The 18,442-nt window shown below is 44.4% G+C and overlaps 1 protein-coding gene across 1 annotated transcript in view; it reads right to left on the minus strand.

Moving 5' to 3' along the window:
- NUAK1 (NUAK family kinase 1) overlaps positions 1–18,442 on the minus strand; it is a 70,486-nt gene that overhangs the window by 47,969 nt on the left and 4,075 nt on the right. The window contains exon 2 of the mRNA XM_018080672.2: positions 81–877. Within this exon, the coding sequence (XP_017936161.2) occupies positions 81–877 (797 nt within the window). The remainder of the gene's footprint in view (positions 1–80; positions 878–18,442) is intronic.

The raw sequence follows: 18,442 nt of genomic DNA on the forward strand, positions 1-18,442 counted from the left end.
CACCCGGCGTTGCAAATTAGTTGCATATACCTGTACATATGAAACGAACAGAGAGAGAGAAGCCACTCCGCCAGCCTTACCACTCTGCCAGAGAACCTCTCGATGGCCCGCTTGACTTTGCCATAGGTGCCTTTGCCCAAGGTCTCCTGCAGCTCGTAGCGATGCTTCAGGTTGTGCTTGTGGTGATGCCGCTTCACCCCCTGCTGCTTCCTCGCCGCCGTTACCTCCGGGGACGGAGCCTCCCCGAGCGGCTCCTCCATGGCCGCTGCCGCTCGCGCCGGCCGCCCGGGGCCGCAGGAGGAGCCGCGGGGCTGCGCGGGGCTAGGCTGCTGCTGCCGCGGGGCGGCCGCCCTCGGCGCCCTCACATGCCGGCGGGGGGGCGCGGTGTGAGCGCCCGCCGGCCCCGCCGCCTCTGCTCGGCCCCCGCGCCCGCCGCCGGCACCACGGGGCGCGGCGGGCGGGGCGGGCCGGGGGGCGGTGGCGGCGCCCCGCTCTCCGCCCCCCCGCCGCCCGCCCCGGCGGCGGATCCGGCGCGGGGGCGGCCCCCTCCAGCCGGCTCGCCCCGCCCCGGCAGCCGCGGGAGCCGGGCGGGGGCAGCGGCTGTGGCTGTGGGGGCGTCGGCGGCGGGAGCGCTGGCTGCCCGGAGCCCTCTGTTGTGCGCCGGAGCGACGGGGGTTTCGCGGCGGCTCTCCCGGGCCTCTAGAAGGCACCTCAGCCGGGCCGAACCCCGGCCCGACGTGGTCCCGGGCTGAGACCCGGGTCCCAGCGGGGCCGCGCTGGGGCGAGGCGGAGCGCCCGCCCTGGCCCCGCGTGTCTGGCGTCTGCACCTGCAGGGACGGCGGGCAGGGGCTCGAGTGAGACCGCACCAAATTTAGGTCTGGAAAGTTTTTCCAGAAAACGCTTAATTTTCCCCATTCACCACGCGGGCGAGGGTTTCCTGTAGGGTTTCCATGTTAATGGAACTGGCAGCAAAACGCGGGCACGCCCAGGTGCCGCCTGTCCTTAGCATGGGCAGGCTCTGTTTGCCCTCTCCAGGAGGTTTTTTGCCTGTCAGAACCTTCCTGGCCCCATCCCGCTGTGGTCAACTTGCAAACTTGGCGCCAAGATCTAGAGCTGAGGAGCACCTCGCCTGTGCTTTCAGGATCTTTGAAATAACAAAAGAATGCATCGGGTTTACACTTTCTTCATTTTAAAGTAAGGTGGTTATTTCTGTCACAGAGACAGCTTGAAAATTTAAACCAATATAGACATTTAATTGTTGCCAGGGTTAAGTCGAATCAGATGTTTCCTTTAGAAAAGAAGCCATCCCCAAGCCCACGGCCAGTGAAGGCAGATGGTCTCTAGTAGCAGAAACAGGAAATTTGCATGGGGTGAAATCGCTCTGGCTTGCTGCAGTATGGCCAGTTTGCTGGACCAGTGCAAAGGCCTTCAAGTGAGAGCCCTGACTCAGTGTCTCTTCCCTGCTGACTGTTCTTAAGAGGCAAGTTACAGTTGGGATTGTCTGCCCTGCAAGAACAGGGCACATACCTTTTGAAATTCTGTGTTCCAGTTCATGGTCACAGCGATGCCAAGGCACAGAATTTCAGGAGTCAGTAGCCCCGTCCCTCCATTTCGCTGGAGGAGTGTTAGCACAGAAGTTGGTCTGTGTGCTCAGCCAATTTTACTGGCTGACTCTTGCAAAGGCTCATGTTTCTCAAATGTAAGTAACTCATGGGTGTCAAGGTGATGGGGTGATACCAGCTTTGGTATCTTTGGTTCTTCTAACTCGCTGGGCCAGTATATAAGGCTGGACTTCCTCAAGGTTTCTTCCTGAGACAGTGAACACGTGTCCCTGAGGTTGCAGCCTTAGCCCCTCTGACTTGAACTTGAAAACAGAAGTTTCTCTGTAATTACCATCACTACACCTTCATTTTAGGATCAGCAAAAGTGCCCAGCTGGCTCAAGGCAAGTCTGCTTAGTGCAGTACCCTATTCCTGGCAGGAACCAGCACCACGCCACAAGGGTTGAAGAAAACAGAAAGAATCCTGCAGTTGTCAGAAGTAACACCTCCTCTGCTGGCTTCTTGATCTTTGGAAGTCTGATATTGACTTAAGCCTCAGAGCATGAAATTTAACATCTCTTTCACAGACTACACATCAAACTGGCTATTCCAAAGCAGAAAGGGAAAGGGAAGCCTCACTCTGTTACTTTACAGATAAAAAAGAGTGCCTCGTCCTCCTGTAGCCCCTTCCTTTATTTTAACTGTGGAAAGGACAAACATTCTGTGGCCCTCTCTTTGTAAGAAGTAAGGTGACAGTTGTAGCTTTGATATTTTTGTTGTTTTGTTTTAATGCTCTGAAGTGCTATTGCATTCCCCCCAGCTGGTACAGAATAAAGCAAGGCCTGGGCTACCTACACACAGGAGAGGAACATCACTGCTACAGTGGCTGCCTTCAATGCCCCCAGTCTGAAACCCACTTATGTAGCTCTTCTCAAACTGAGGGGATGCCCCAAGAAACATCCACATGAAGGAATGCAGGGCAAACCTGCTTCAAGTAGGGATCGGCACATGGATGGGAATGCAGCAGGACCAAGAGGCAGGAGGGAGCTAGGAGAGGGGCTGGCAACACAAGGAACATGAAGGGTGTCCTTGACTGCCAGGAGAAGTGAAAAATTGTCCTGGCATGTGTTCACCTCAGCACAACTTCACTTACATAGATTAAATCAGAGTCCAATCTTGCTGCGTGCCAAAGGCACGGCAGTCTGTCAAGATGACAGTAGCAACTGCCTGGTGGTTTTGCATGTCCAGTGCAAGCCCTAGTCTCACCAAAGAGGAGAGCAGCCCGGGTCCTGCTCTTTCTTGTGCTGACTGCGCGCTGGACTGCAGGAGCAGCTCAGGAGTGGCTTGGGCCCCCCAGAGGCAGCAGGGAAGAGCTATGGCTGTCAGACTATCTGGAAGCTCCCTTCAGGCTGGAACTCAGCATAGCCTATTTTCAGGTCCTTTATACCACTTGAATAGCCGAAAAGCATGAATGCCAGTGATGAAAATAGTTGTCATTATGTTATGCTCATAAGCATTGTTAATATTCCCAAGACTGTCCTCTTCTAGCTGCTTGGAAGCATACATCATCAGTTCCATAAGGAAATATGTCATGAACCATCGCTATATGTTGTGATTGGAGAGATAAAATACCAGAAACTCCAAAATGAAAAATGCCAGTTTTTTAATGGAGTAAGCACAGGTACTATGTAGTATTAGAAATACCACTTTTCCTTTGGAATGTCCATGCTCTTAAGTGTGAAGCCAGAGAGCATTGAGCAAATCAAATATGTAAATTAAAATTGGACACGAGAAACTTTCTGTGCTCATATGTAATAGCAATGGTAATTGAAAATGATAAATATAGAAGTATGCATTTGATTGACTGTATCACCAACATACAGAGGTATTTCCTTTTAATTTTTAGCATGTCAGTATAAAACATGTAGTGTTTCATTGTTTCTGAAATAAACATTTGGTGAGAATTTCAGCTCTCTGATTTTATGGACACCACTAGGGAATTCTTCATTTCTGACAGTATTATTTTACGTAAATGCTTTTCCTTATTCACAAAAAGGAATTATCCTTCCATTGAAACCAGCAGACTTCTGCTAGCCAGCTTCAAAGGAAATAGGATTAAGCTCTAATTTGCAAAACAGTATTGGAGGGTATATTGCACCAAATCTAAACTATACAGAGAATCACAATAACACAACAACAAAGCCATTGATTTCAGTAGGCTTACCTTCCTAAATCAATATGAGTTGGAAAGTAGTCTTAAAAGATTGCAGCATGCTAGCAATAAAAATTTATCATAAAATTCAGTGCATTTTTAGGATTAATTTTGCCACGAACTTTCAAAACAGCACAACTTATTTATTATCTGGCATAGAGACACTCAGGATAAAAAAACCCACTGGCTTAATAGCACTCAGTCAAATATTTAGGTCTCCTCAGAAAGCTGACAGCATCTAAAATGAGGCATGAATTTCATAGAGCTGATGTTAATTCATTCCATATATTTAGCTAAATAAAAAACCAAAGCAAAACAAAACAGGATTTCAAAGATACTTACTACACATACTTATTTTACAAACTGAGACCAGGTACTCTCTGTGCAACGATTATGCCTATTGCAGCTTAACTTGGTGAGATGGTATGATTTGTACTCAGACTTTTTGCTCATAAGCATTTCTCAGTGTTTGCCAATGTTCAACAGTGTTGTTACCACCCATACAAAAGTTGGCTTCCGAGGGGGCTGTTGGAGAGCTGGAACACCTTCTTTGACTGTTCCCTATAGTGTAAGATAAAAGAAAGGGGAGAAATGAGTACTAAAGGGATTCAAAGATGCAACAGACATGTTCTCAGATACTTACATGCTGCCCTCTTAGATATCAGTCCCCTCCACTCAGCTCTCTAGTCTGTACATGAAGAAAAACATAACCACAGTTCTGAAAATCAGTTGATTTGCTTTGACTGCTCACGCTTGATAATCAAAATAAGTGTAGGTGTATGCATTTGCTGGACCAAGCTAGAGTGCTCAGCATTGTCCAGACTGCAAATCTAAAGATGACAACCAGAGGACATTCTCTCAATTAAACTTTCTCCTCTGTGTTAAGTACCTGCTGAGAGAGAGCTTTTTGGTCTGATGAAGTGAAAGCATGCTAATGTGTTCCACTCAAGAATAGGGATTATCCTTTAGAAAGCAGCGGCTGGCAGAGACAGCTGGCATCCATCTGGTTGCTGTGGCAGGTATCTGCATATTATCTGCCCTGGCAGATCATATCCAGTCTTTGTAATTGTATGTTTTATGAAACTTGCGGGAGTCAAGAAAGTTCAGGATTAAGACTGTAATGCTGATTTTCTCTGTAGTGAGCCATATAAAAAAACTTTACCTTGACAACTAGTGGCCTTTTGAGATGTGTCTTGTTTGCATCCCACAGATGTTGATTTACTATTAAAACAATACTTCAGTCGAATAATGAACACTGACAGGGCCCAGATTCAGAGGTTATAACTTCCCTCTAAATTCATGTGTCTCCTCTTGTTATTTGATTGCCTCTAGGCCTCTTGAGATGTCCATGCAATAGGAAAAATAGAGACTTAGGTGAAGTTAAGCCCTCTGAATCTGGATCCCGGACCCATTACAGAGCTTTATGGGCAGTGAAGAAACTGAATAATGTCTGTAATGTCTGTTTGGAGAGGACTCTGGAATTTAGGCTGGGGTTCTTCGTAAGACTGTAAGACTTTCAATAGGAGAGGAAAATTCATAAAATATCTTTTAAAATTCCATTTCCAAGCCTCAAGCCTTTGTTTCAGTGACTTCCATTGAGAATTTAGACAATGAATGAGTTACAAATTTTGCCTGTAATACTGGTCATTTCTTCTTCTGCTTGTTATGTTTTATTGGAATATCCATAGCACAGAGGATAGCAGTCACCTGCTGAATTTACATCATGTGCTTCCTTTACATAAGTGTATCTGTGCCTGTATGCTTATGTCACATGACTTTATCCATACAAAATCTGCTTTTCTACAATCAACAATTCCACATGACACCAAAATTCCTGACTGTTATTGCTAAAATAGGGCACTCAACACCACTGAGAAGTGAAGAGAAACAACCCGAACTGCTCAGGAGACAAAACTGAAATGTAGCAGATGAGGCTCAGCGTCTCTTCTGTTGCAGGGTTTCCAGAAGGATTGAGCACACACAATTCCTTCTTCTGTTGCTTTCCTGTTTCTTATTCAGTTTAGATGTTCTTTAGATGTAAAACTCTGTGATAGTATGTTTACCGTGTTATTTATATATTAATTTTATTGAATTAATTAGCAACACAATCCAAACTGCCATCCTCCTCTGTCCCCCTGCACATTAATACTTTTGGGATTAAAGCCCACGTACAAGTTCCATCACCACGAGCAGGGAATTGCATTGGGCCACTGTCAGTGGATTGCTCATTCCACCAACGCAAAGTGCAAGAAAATAAATTTAAAATGTAATTAAGTCACTCAGCAGCACACTCCCCGCCTCTCATCACTTCCCTTCTTTGCCTTCAGTTTCCTCCCTTCCGCTGCTTCTGGTTTTTTGCCCTTATTTTGAGAGACTGACTGACTGCATTGATTTCCACCATCAGCCCATTAGGCCACATGTAGGCAGCCAGATCTCCGCCCAGCTCATTTTGCCCACTGCCAGCTGCTGCACCTGGTTTCAGCGTAGCTTATACACACACAGCTTCTCCACAGCATCACCAGGAGTGGTCATCACTGGCCACCATTTCGCACCATTTCCTCCAGCCCCAGCTCCCCCAGCACAATGGTGCAGACAAGTGAGGTATCTTAGTGTTGGGTTTTGGTGGTGAAACCACGAGCCCTTACCGTGTAAACACGGGTGGTGCTCAGTGGTGCCTGTGGGTTGTGGTGGAAAGGGGTGGAGCTGTGCAGCCGCGGGTTGTTTTGGGGCTGGGAGGTAGCTGGGGCAGAGGCAGGGGAAGCGAAATGCAGATGAGGTGCTGGGGCCTACCAGCCTGTGCTGGGGAGCTGCGCTGCAGGGGCCTTCACTTAGGGATGTTTGTGTGGGAACAGAAAGGGGAAGCATGAACTTTTGCCATTGTGACCCCTTCATCCTGGATGACTCATGGATGAGATGGGGCAGATACATCCCTCCAGGACTCTGGGATTTCCTGCCCAGTCCGACTGAATGGAGATATCACAGCCACTGGGTAGATCCTGCAAGGCGCGAGGTATTAGCCTTAGTTGTGGGTTTTGTATGGTGTTCATTGTGCTGACGCCTATGATGAAGAAAACCAAATGTTTTGCACAAGATGATTGTTTTGATGTTGAGGTCTGTGGATCTGTGTCTAGATTGTATCTCTCTTTTCATGAAGCTATTTGATGCTTAACCGGTTTTCTTGCAAATACAAGGGTAAAGCTGCTCCAATAAAAAAAGACAAAAATATACGTATCTTTCTTTTCTTATATATATAATTTTTAGAGTGAAGATGATTAAGCACAAGATGTTATGCTAAAAGTCATGCTGCATGTGTTACTGGACACCAATGAGTTACTGGATGTTCATACCTTTGGATGCACTCACCTGAACAAGCCTTTCCCCATGACTATCACTGGCAGGCAGGTGTCTGGGATGATGACAGCAAATGATGCCCAATTGCCAAAAATGGATTCCACGACACTTAGAACAGAACATTTACCATGTCATGATAGATATACAATTTACCCCATCAGACAGACCAGCATTTGTTATATTAGACTGATAACATGCATCACTTCCTTTGGCAGCTTGAGTATACAGTTCAAATCTAGTGGAGAAATGGGCACTGTGTGACACCTGGCTCTTGTTAGAAGACAAATCTATAGGGAATTGTTGACAACATAGTCCTCTATTCTCTCTTTTCTCACACATCCTGCAGGCTGCCTGGTAACCTCCTTTCCTCCATAGACAAAGGGGAGCAAGGGCTGAACTGTGCCTTCTCAAAAGGCAGCCCTTTCCCCTCCTGGAGGTGTTTTGGGGAACAGTGGACAACTCCACACCTTGTCACAGGCCCCACGCTAGGGGCGAAATCTGACATGGAGAAATCATCTCCTCCTCCCCACCTCCCCCTAAATTCCCACTGATATACCGGAATTCAGCGTAGTGTGCATCATGGCTTCATAGCTGTAAGACTGGCTGTATTTTTCCTTCACTGATCATTAGTTTGTCAGAGTCAAAACAATACTAAATTATAAAATAGATTCAGCACAGAGGCTGCCAGCTTCCTTTAGCTTTATTTCGTTTATTTTTCATTTGTCTGCAGCCACTTCCTGGCTTTAGAAAATAGTGTTGTCTGTGACTTGTAAATAAAATTAGGTCAAATAATAAAAACTATTGATGGCAATATAATAATTTTATGGCAAGTGATTAGAAGGATGTAAACAGAATATTACAACTTTAGGATGTGTACGGATTATACAGCATGACTTTCGCAGGAAAAAGACTACCCAGAATTCTGGGGCAGCAAGCTGCAAAGAGCAGTTAAGTGGAAAATGGATCTGTTTGCATATAGATGCCTGAGAACCAAATATAATTTTCTATTAGATCTTTTTAAAATCCCATCCTTTATGCCTGTTTGCTAGCAGAGAGGACTCTTTAAATCAATAGCAAATTGGCTAAGTGACAAACTTGATCAAAGCCTCATTATGCATGAAAATTTCATTTTGCTGGCTCTGGCATTATGAGGGGGAAGGTTTTGTGGCTCTTTGTGTTTCCTTTGTGCTTCTCATGCACTATAAAGGAAACTGCAAATTTCTAAAATCTCCACAGTGGGCATAGGGGAGCAGAGAGAGGATGCCAGCCCCTCATCTGTTGTCATCCAGGAGATGACAACAGATCATGGATGTTGACAGCCCCTCTGACTCCAATGCTGTCCCCATTGCTGGGCCCGCAGAAGGGTGAGTGTCAGGCCTGGGGTGGAGGGCTTTAAGGGTGGGAAAGAGGTGTTCTTGCTGCACTGACAGGTCATTTTCTTTGGAGCTGATGCTAGCTGGTCCACATGATCACCACCCCTAGGCTTCTCCAGCCTGCACTGAAGCCACAGTCAAAGTTTAACAACCCCAAAAAGACAACACAGATCTTAAGATGCAGCCCCAATCCCCCAGGGAGAAGCAAGGCAACACATTAATGCCATCACCTTGCCTCTGTTAATGCAAAGTGCACAACACTTAGGGCAATGATGCCTGTAGGAAAGAGCCACCTTCCCCAGCAAGTCCAGAGAGGCTTGAGGAGATGCCTCCATCTCCTCCATGATCTATGGCCAATCAGAATATCTGGCCCAGGGCCTAAAAACACTTTTAAACTTGTGTCTCCTTATCTCTCCTGAAGAACTAGAGTACTCTTTCCTGCCTCCCAAGAATTATACAAAAATAAATCTTCTTGGATCTGCAGAATGCTTTGCTGACACTAATTGTGTTATAAGAAAGAAACAGATTTATTTTTAATGGAACAGGACACTCATTTCTGAAGAGCATGTTTGAAGGTCTGTTACTAAAATGAAAAAAGTATTCAAATTTAATAAGAGGAGCAACATGACCTCTGCATACTTCCCATTGCTTTAGCAAGGCCAAATCCTTTTAACTTTACCTCAGCTTGTGCTAATCTCCATGAGGGCTCCATACACAGGAGCCTTTGCCAGCACTGGAGCTTATGAAGATGACACTAGTTAGACTGCCTAGAATCAACCACATGCTGCTGCAAAACAGCTGGAAATTACTATTCTTCTCCCTCCATATTCATGCCCCCTCACCATGATACTGTCTGAAGTCTTCTGCCTCATCCTTCTGCACTTCTGTTCCCTTCCCTCAGTCCTGAAGCCAATCATTTGTTGGGACAGATGCAAGGCTTGCTGGGGGCATTTTCTCCCTTAGGACATAGACAGTTTGCTCCATCAGGGTTTTCATCGCCTTTCTGCCCTGGCTAGATATAAAGGACAGTTTTCACCTTTCATTCCTGTGTGCCAGCTGGCATCTACAGAGTATGCCTGGGTATTTCAAGGAGGTGAAGGGGTGTCAGTGCCTGGATCTCGCTGGTTTTGCACCGAGTGACACACATTGTCTGCTCTGTGAGACATCCTCTACTCTGTGTCACTGCAGTGTGAATTCTTGAACCTGCAATCTGCTTGATTTCTGCCAGTAGTAATGCCAGAGAAAAAGAAAAATTACAGCTGGATCATCAAGAAAAGCAACCGCGGAGTGGGGCATTTTCAGATTGGTGAATTGTACCAGGACACCCCATCTCCTCCAGTTTTCAGCTCCATGGGAAATAGGTAGATCAAATATCCAACAGAGGGAAATTAATTGGCTGAGGTTGTAACTTTACACACACATTTGGTAGAGGAATACAATAGCTAGATTTCTAAGATTTCAGCCCGACCATTGCAATGATGATACTCAAAAGAGAAAAGAGAAAGGAAGAAAGGTGCTGCTTGCCACAGCTTTATATAATACGATCTCTGGTTACTGCTGAGGAAAAAGAAACCTGTTTTGCTTTAGGAAGTGAAGCAGACCCTTTCTGCAGCACCACCAAGTGGTCGAGCATCTCTGGAAAAACCTGTCTGCAAAACAAACAGCAGCGCCTCACAGCAACATTTTCTAACTACTTTACAGTCTTTTAAGTGGTAAATATGATTTTTGGCCTGTAAAATGGATGTAAATTTGGATTAATGTCAGTGAAGCTGTGGGTGAAGACAGTATTAGATGTGTTGCACTCAAAGCTGTCAGGAGAAGACTGACAAAACCTTAATACTTATCTGGTTTTGGTGTGGGTCAGCAGATATCTTGATCTGTGAACCAGGACATGGATGTATTAGGAGTGCTATAGGCACAGAGAGATAGGTCTCTGCTTGACAAATTTTTTCACTGGTAAGTGGTATCAAGAATCAGTGGTAGGCAAGATCTTGAAATGCTTTTTTTTTAGCAGAATTTACTTTTTTCTGGGGAAAAAAAAAAGTGTTAATTTATAAATCAGATTTGAAGTGATTCATGAAAGGGTGATAGAAATTAAGACAGAGGCTGGTTCCTGGCACCATTAAAGGCTGCTGGTGTAAAATTGTCATGTGTCAGTGACATATGACCAGTGAAACTCTTTCGTATGACATGTTACAAGCTGTTGCCGTTCTATCTTCAGGGTTGCTATTCAAGGAGGGTTCCTTGTTACAATGGAGAGGAGCATCTAACATCTTGGTTGCTCAAGCTCACCCCCACTACAAAGAGACTTCCAGGGAAAGGGATTGCCTGGGATGGCCTTTGTAAAGCCTGGGTCCCAACATGGTCCTCGGGAGCACAGAAGCATCCAGCTTAGGAGCCCAAGCCACTGGCATTGTCCTGTTCACAGCTTATTTGAACCCACAAATCTGACTCATGGAAAGACTAAAGTACTGCTCCTGGAACAGACCATCAGGATACATCTGTGTAAAATGGATTTAAGCAGGTTTCAATGCAGGAGCAAAACCCTCGCATCTGTGGTAATTAGCCCTTAGAAAGGCATGTGGTGTAATATGCCTCTCAGCTATCATGTCCTCCTTTAATTGCTGCATTCATCAGTTGTAGGTATCATTAGGTCTCAGCCAATGACCCCTACTTGTTTTCTGGCCAAAAATCTGGACACTGAAGCTTGTGTTCATCACTGACCTTTTGCAGTGTCACAGCAGCATTAGCTCTCTTCTTCCTCCAGGAACAGCAGGGACCAAAGGCATCTCTACCCTTCACAGGAGCTGCTCAAGTGAAAAGAGCCCCAGGAGTAATAAAAGGCCATCTTCTTCTGTACCAGCTAATACTTCTGTAATTAAAAAAGCAGGTGTTCAGTGGCCATTCTGTTTGCCTGCCTGCAAACTTGCAACACAGCCAGAGATGCCCGAGGTGCTGCTGTTTGGAAAAGCAGCAGAAGGAGTCAGCATTCCTAATGACAGAGATATGTTTTCAAAAATACATTTCTTAGCATGACAGGCAAAGATGAAAGGGACCTGACATGAAGTCTGAGGTGAAGATTTTCAGATTCCCATTTCAAGAAGAGCAGCTGCCAGTTTTGTTGGTTGTTGGACTCATCCTCCAGTATGATACTGGAGACATATAATGGAAATATTTTTATTTGAAAAGAAGAAAAGCACCAACAGACCAGGACCCATCTTAAACAAGTTTCTGAGAGCTCAGTGTGATTTTCAGAGGAGGTGATTATGCATGGCTGCCACGGCATTGGATCAGAGCATGGCTATTCAGCACTCCTGACGGGAAGGCTAGATTGATCCTATGGGAGAGTAGATAAATTGAGTCAAAACACATGGCAGAATCTAATTTCCAAGGGATTATTATAATCAATAGTAACTCTATGCATTTGTGCATGTGTGTTCATGATATAACAAACAGTAGCATATATATATGAATATATATAAACAATAATATCTACATACATGTATGTATGTACACATGAAAGCTCATATTGCTCATATTGCTTGAACAGCTGTACTAGGGATCTTGTCAACATTAGCTACCAATATTAAAAGTCCTTTTATGTTTATGTCAACAAGGAGTTGAAATATTGTTCATCTGTAGCTTTAAAAATATAATCATAGCGAAGCGCAGCACTACATTCAAGCTGAAGTCAAGCTGACTGTTTTAGTACAAAGCTGGGCACCTCATTGTAGCTCTGGCCATCTGCATGCATGCTATACTTAAAATGGAAAAAGGCCTCTGGGGAAAATGAACCAAATTCACCGTGTGTACAAGCAGCCATGGCTCCTTTGGGGTCTGTGGAATGCATTTGTTTACACCAGTAATGGACTTAATCCAGAGACTGTTGTTCTTTATGAGACCTCACTTTTCTTTGTGTTTATGCCAGTGTAATTCCAGTGTAATTCCACTTTGGTAGGAATAATACTAATTCATATAAGTGGTGAAAATTTTTATTTTTGCTTTTCAGCATAGATGCCAGATGACAACTTTCATAGCCTGTTTCCTTTCCTACTTTACTGTAGTTTTTCTGCAGGTGCTGTTCCTCTGATTTTTTACATTTACTTCAGATTTCTGTAGTCTCAAAGAGAAGGCAACCAGGCATTCAGTGCCCATATCCACTACCTACTCCTTAGAGTGGATGTTTTTCCCCATTTTTTTCTGATGCCAAGGATTGCCGTGTTGCCTTCACCAGCATTTCTCTCCTGCCACCGTCACAGCTGCCACCATTCCAACCAGGAAGGGCTGTGCTCTCCAGAAGTTCATTAATGCTACTTGTTAATTGCCCAAAGACTGGAGACAGAGGGGTTCTGTTTCATGTGTATGAGGCATCCCTTATCTTCCTTGTGGGCTGGCTGGGTAACCTGATTTTCCCTGGAGAAATAGCTTGCAGTTAATAACTAAGGTGATATCAATAAAACCAGGTAGAAAATAATAGTGTGGAGGTAGCAGGCAGCATTGTAGAACATCAGAGCCAAACAAAATGGCTTAATATTTAGCAGCCAGGAGTGTAGACCACCAGGATAATCTCAACTCTCCCTATGATGCAATTATCAAAAGCACACATCTATCTCTGCTCTTTTACTGTCAGACTTTGTGTCTCTGGACTTAACTTTGCACCCAGTGCCACCAAAACAATTACCTTTTTCCCAAAGTTTTGCACTCCCGAAGGTCGGTGGCAAAATAGGTGAACAGATTTGGACTGCTGATTTCATACGGGCTACTTAAAAGAGACCAAGGCAGAAAAGGCTACCTAAGCACCACACCGAGGGTGTGGTAGGAGAGGTTAAAGTACAAGCTGCCTTTCCTGAAAGCCTGTCCTCTCACCAACTGATGTAATTTCCCCTGATAGCTCGAGCATTAGCCCTCTCTTCAGTTTAAAAATGAGTCCCCGAGGAGCCTAAATTAAAGATGCCCATACAAAAGTGCAGGGCCTGACCTCTCACAGCTGCACCGGGGCTAATAGTGATTCATTGTGCTGCTCCGTGTTACAGTCCAAGGGCAGAACAAGGGGGCAGGGGAGGGCTACGGAGGCATTTCAGGTTCCTGGTTAGCTCATTCATAGACATCTGGTGTCCCGCCTCCTCCTCACGCTTCGGTGCATCCCACCCCTATTGTAAAGAAAATCCACTTCTTTAGAGATCTGAGCTGCTTGGGCTGGACAAAGACCAAAATTAAATCCGCAGCTGCCCAGGAAGAGGCTTTCTCTGTCAGGGGCTATTATGGAGGATATCTGATGAGAGAGCGGAGCAGGGAACTCCCCTCACCTCTGTCAGTTCCAGTTACAGGTTTGGATGGATGCGTGCGCACATATTTGTCTTCCTTCACATAAATAACACGGGCCACTCTGCAACTGATGTGGACTGTTGTGCCTCCACTGACCCAGTTTAGCTCCAGAGCTTTATGAGAGGTATGTGACCCAGTGCACTCACCACGTTTGGCTGGACTCTGTTAGCAGCCTGCAGGAAACACTCAGTGTCACAGGGCAGTGAGGCCAAAATACCCTCATGGCAGCTCCTTCGCCCTCAATGAAGCTGCATCAAGGGTAAATCTGAATTGACAAAGGCCAGGTCCTACTCTCAGTTACCCTAGAGAGAACCTGGAATTGCACCACTAGTTCCCAAGGAGTTATTTTGGATCTACAGGGGCACAAGCATGAGCAGAATCTGGCACTAAGTTTAAAGGAGCAAAACAAAGAGAGGTTTATGCAAAAAGGAACAGCAGCAGGTGGCACATATAGGTTATATAGCCCCAGGTTTTGAAAGGAAAAGAAACATAAAGTTAATAGAAAACCTTTGTGGCTACTAAATATGTTTTATTCTTGAATCCCCTGTAGAACTGATCAGTCCCACAACTTACAAAAATAGATGCAACAGGTGTTAGTTTGAAGTCTTTTGTGCTTCATATTAAGGGCACTCATGAAAAGTTTATTGTCACTGAAACCTGGAGGAGAAAGCAGGATTACTGTGGAAAAAAATTTGCTACACTAGAGTACATCTGAAGCCATTCAACCAGGGGAATTTTAATCTACATCTCAAAAGCTTTGCATATCTGATCACCATTCCTGCTATCTCTGTCTAAATAGCCTCATGCTGGCAACCTGACCTATTTAGTTGGTGGCTGCTCCTTCTGTTCTCTACATCTCATTTGGAAGAAGATGAGAGTTGTTATCTGATTTTCTCTTGATTTCATTCTTTAATCTGATGTGTTTCTTGTGTTTTCTTGGGCACATCAACTAAATTGCAGCTCTTTAAGGCAGCCAAAGACAAGTTGCCACCTTGGGACTGACTAGCCTGGCTGCAGCATGGGGGTGTGAACATTATGCAAAGAGCAAGATAGGGAGCTGAGAGTGGGATTTCACAGCTGCTGTGGGGAACTGGATGACTGAATCCCATTAGGGTTGCAGCAAGGTTTGGCAACCTTGCTCTTCCTGGCCTCCTTTGAAGAAGGCTCAGCACAAAGCTGAAGTTTAAATTTTGCATGAAGCAAGAGGCACTGCTACTCCCACAGGAGTGAGTACTGCTCATTGCTATTGCAGTAGCTGTGGAAGGCTGTGGAAGGATCCCCAGGCACAACTCCCATTACCTTACATAAGGATATAAGGGACTATAAGGAAAAATAAGGAGAATTTCAAGCATTGTCAGAAGATATTATCAGTGTCGAAAATCTGTCCAAATCTGTCCAGGCAAATCAGCTAGAAAGGCAACTGCAATATATACCTGTACTTCGGAAGACTTGTACATGTTTATACTATATTTAAGAAATACTATAAATTATAAATTATACCATATTTATAAAAGTGATCAGTGTTCTTCAGAGATCCACAGGCACTTCAGCAAATGCTGTGTGAATTACTCATGTGATCTCTTCAGTCATCACAGAAAGCTTGGTCAGCAGAAGCTGGCTTCACTATGCATCGCTAGGGCAGCAAATGGGAAATTCTGCCCCAGTTTGAGAATACTATGGGATTTGGGACAGCAGTAGGCAGTTAATCATCATGTTTAGCCCAAAGATGGGCACTTCCAGACCTGTTCTACACAACATCTTCAGTAATAAAAGTTCTTGACCAATTATGGAATTGTTTTACCTTTAAACTACATTTACTTTGCCAGACCGATGAGAAAGGGCTCTGATGTCTCAACAGACCAAGCTGCAGAATTAGGGGCTTCAGCGTTATATCTTGTCCTAAGGGTGCCACAGTTGTGGCACCGTGTCCTAAGGTTGCCATCCGCTGCTGGAGCAGTGCAGGAGGGTGACCAGGCAGAGATGGAGCTCTGCACCCTGCTGAACCCAAGTGCCCTGGGCAGGTCTCCCACACAGCTGCTTACTCACATTTAGACACAGAACATTGTTAGAGCATCTCAACAACATGCTGTTTTCTTGTCATTTGTAAGCATACAAGAGTTTCTTTGATAAGTAAAAAACCTACTTTAAAATGGTTTAATCTTGACTTTGAAGAGAGAAAATTGAGTTGAACTGCCTTGAAATAGAGTGTTTGTTTTTACCAAATACTGCTATTGAAAGGAGCAGAAGAAAGCAGGGCAAGGACAGACCCCACAGATCCCTACTGAGTGTTAATATAAGGCAGAGCAATATTAAGATTCTCCACAAGACCAGGACTCATATTAAAGAAAACAGTTGTTTTAAATAAACTTACTGGTAGAACCTGCATTAGAGAACTGCCAAAACACCCAACCTTTTTTCTCAATAACTGCAAAGAAGACTCAAAAATACAGACAGACAGAGGTTTCATTGTCAGAAATGTGCAAATAAGATAAAAATGTACAAGAAGAATTTCAGCTACACCTAAAATGTTGCTATTTTTGAAAGCAGCTTAATTGGTGGTCTTTCACTGCACTTAAGATCTTTCCCTGGAGGGAATTTTCTTTAACTGCAAGGACTCACTCTGCCACACTGTACTGGAAACAATATGAGAAAAAGATTTCTTCCAGTGGTAAAAGCATTTCAGCAAGCACACTGATGAGGAATGTCTGGGATTTAAATACAGAGAAACCCAGAGCTGACAGCCTGGAACAGAGGGAGATGTAACAAGGCAACAAAAAAAAAAAAAAAAAAAAAAAAAAAAAGAGTTAATTACAAACATGTGTAAAGCATAAGGCAAGAAAAAGAAAACAGGGAAAGAATGGCAAGGATCCCGTGGCAAAGTGACCGGTGGTGAGCTGTCATGCCCGAAGCCACAGGATGAGGCCCGCAGCATTTATTGCTCACTGGAAGTAATTTTTCAAGTCAAGGAGCAATACTTCTTTAAGAAGGGTAACTGAAGGGTAACTGAAGCCCTCTTAAAACAAAAGTATCATTGAAGAGAGACTAATAAATCACCCAGTGACTAGATTTTTTTCATTTGTAGTGAAGAACTCCTGTCTCAAACCAGGTTGCTGTGTCAAGCCCGTCCCTGTGGTATTAACAAAGCACTTCAGGATGTGTTTATCTCTACTAAGTACAAACTTCAGAGGGACCTAAGCACTTTAAACTGGGTGTCAGCACTTTGGCTAGGAGTTTTGACTTACTGCTGGGAGAGTTAGCTGCTAGCCTGAGCCTCCAGCCCCCCTTTGTCCATACAAACCCATAGTAAACCCCTGCTTCTGCTTTCTGGATGCAGACTGGAAGAGAGGGAAGGAAAGAAGCTCCTCTGGATTCCTCTGCCCAAATGCGTAGTTAACCCCACTCCCAAGCATAGGCTTTTGCCCAAAAGCTTTAGGTATAGAGGAAGTTTGGGCTCACACTCAAGATACAGTAGAGCTGCACCCTCCAAAACTCTTCCTTTTTGCAGGCAGCAGTAATGAAGTTGGCAGGATTCGTGTGGTGATGTACATTTGCTTGTTGCATTCTTGATTCCTTTTTGCAGGAATCAAGTGCAGATCTCTAGAGTCAGCCACCATCTCAAGACAAATTTACCTCTAGATTTTGTCCAGCAAATGTTGAAATCAAGGCTGCCTCTAAGTAATTCAGGCAAAAATGACAAACACTGAACTTCACTTGCTATAGTACATCTTTTCTCAGTTCTCTTTTGCCAACACAAGAAAGCACACCTAGTCTTGAACGTGGATTGTGCAGTGAAGACTGTAAGTGCTTAGATTTATTTCAGTGCTCCTCAGGAGGAGGATAACTTTTTGTTATGGTGACATGAGAGAAATTGAAAGGAACAGTAAACAGCACTCCAAAAACTCTTCTTAATAGATGTTTTTCTTTTTATAGTTCAAATACTTTCACGAAGAGGGATTTAGCTCTGTGCAACCATTTGAAATGGAAGTCTGTTACTGAATTAATTTTATAGGTAAAGTAGTAAATTATACTAGTTCTAATGACTGTGAAATAGTAAACCTAAGGAAACTGAAGAGCTCTGTGAAGGCAAGAGAAAGCAAATCAGGATCTGAACAAAGGACAAAGTAGTAGGACTTAGATTAAGCCTTTACTCTAACTGTTTGAGGTTTGGGGCAGACCTTCACATGTACAAGCGCTGCATCACTGAGCCTCAATAAGTAGAGAGTCAGTATGAGTTCTGCAAGGGGCAGGTCCCTAAGATGTCATATGAGACACACAGTTCTCTGCCGAAAGTATTTGCAGAGCATCCACTACAACAGCAAGATTACGTGTGAGTAGTGATCCCCCAGACCAGATGAACAAATAATGAAACCTGTATGCAACCCCTCACCCTACCCTTGGTTGTTCCTGTAGACTTTGGTGAAAGTACACCACTTCTAGAGAATTCAAACATGTGATTTCTGTCTTGCATTATGGAGCTGCCAGCACTTCTGGAGCACTTAGCTGCAATGCTTGAAGTCCTTGATCTTATTCCTTGACCTGAACCAAAAATTATTTTTAAGGGTTATATTTAACAAATAATACCACTATCTATTGCCAACTGCATTGTAAGTATTCCCTGTCCATACTGAAAGAATGGAGAGA

This window comes from Manacus vitellinus, unplaced genomic scaffold (assembly GCF_001715985.3).
Source record: "Manacus vitellinus isolate BGI_N305 unplaced genomic scaffold, ASM171598v3 scaffold_5_pilon, whole genome shotgun sequence".
NCBI classification, from domain to species: Eukaryota; Metazoa; Chordata; class Aves; order Passeriformes; family Pipridae; genus Manacus; species Manacus vitellinus.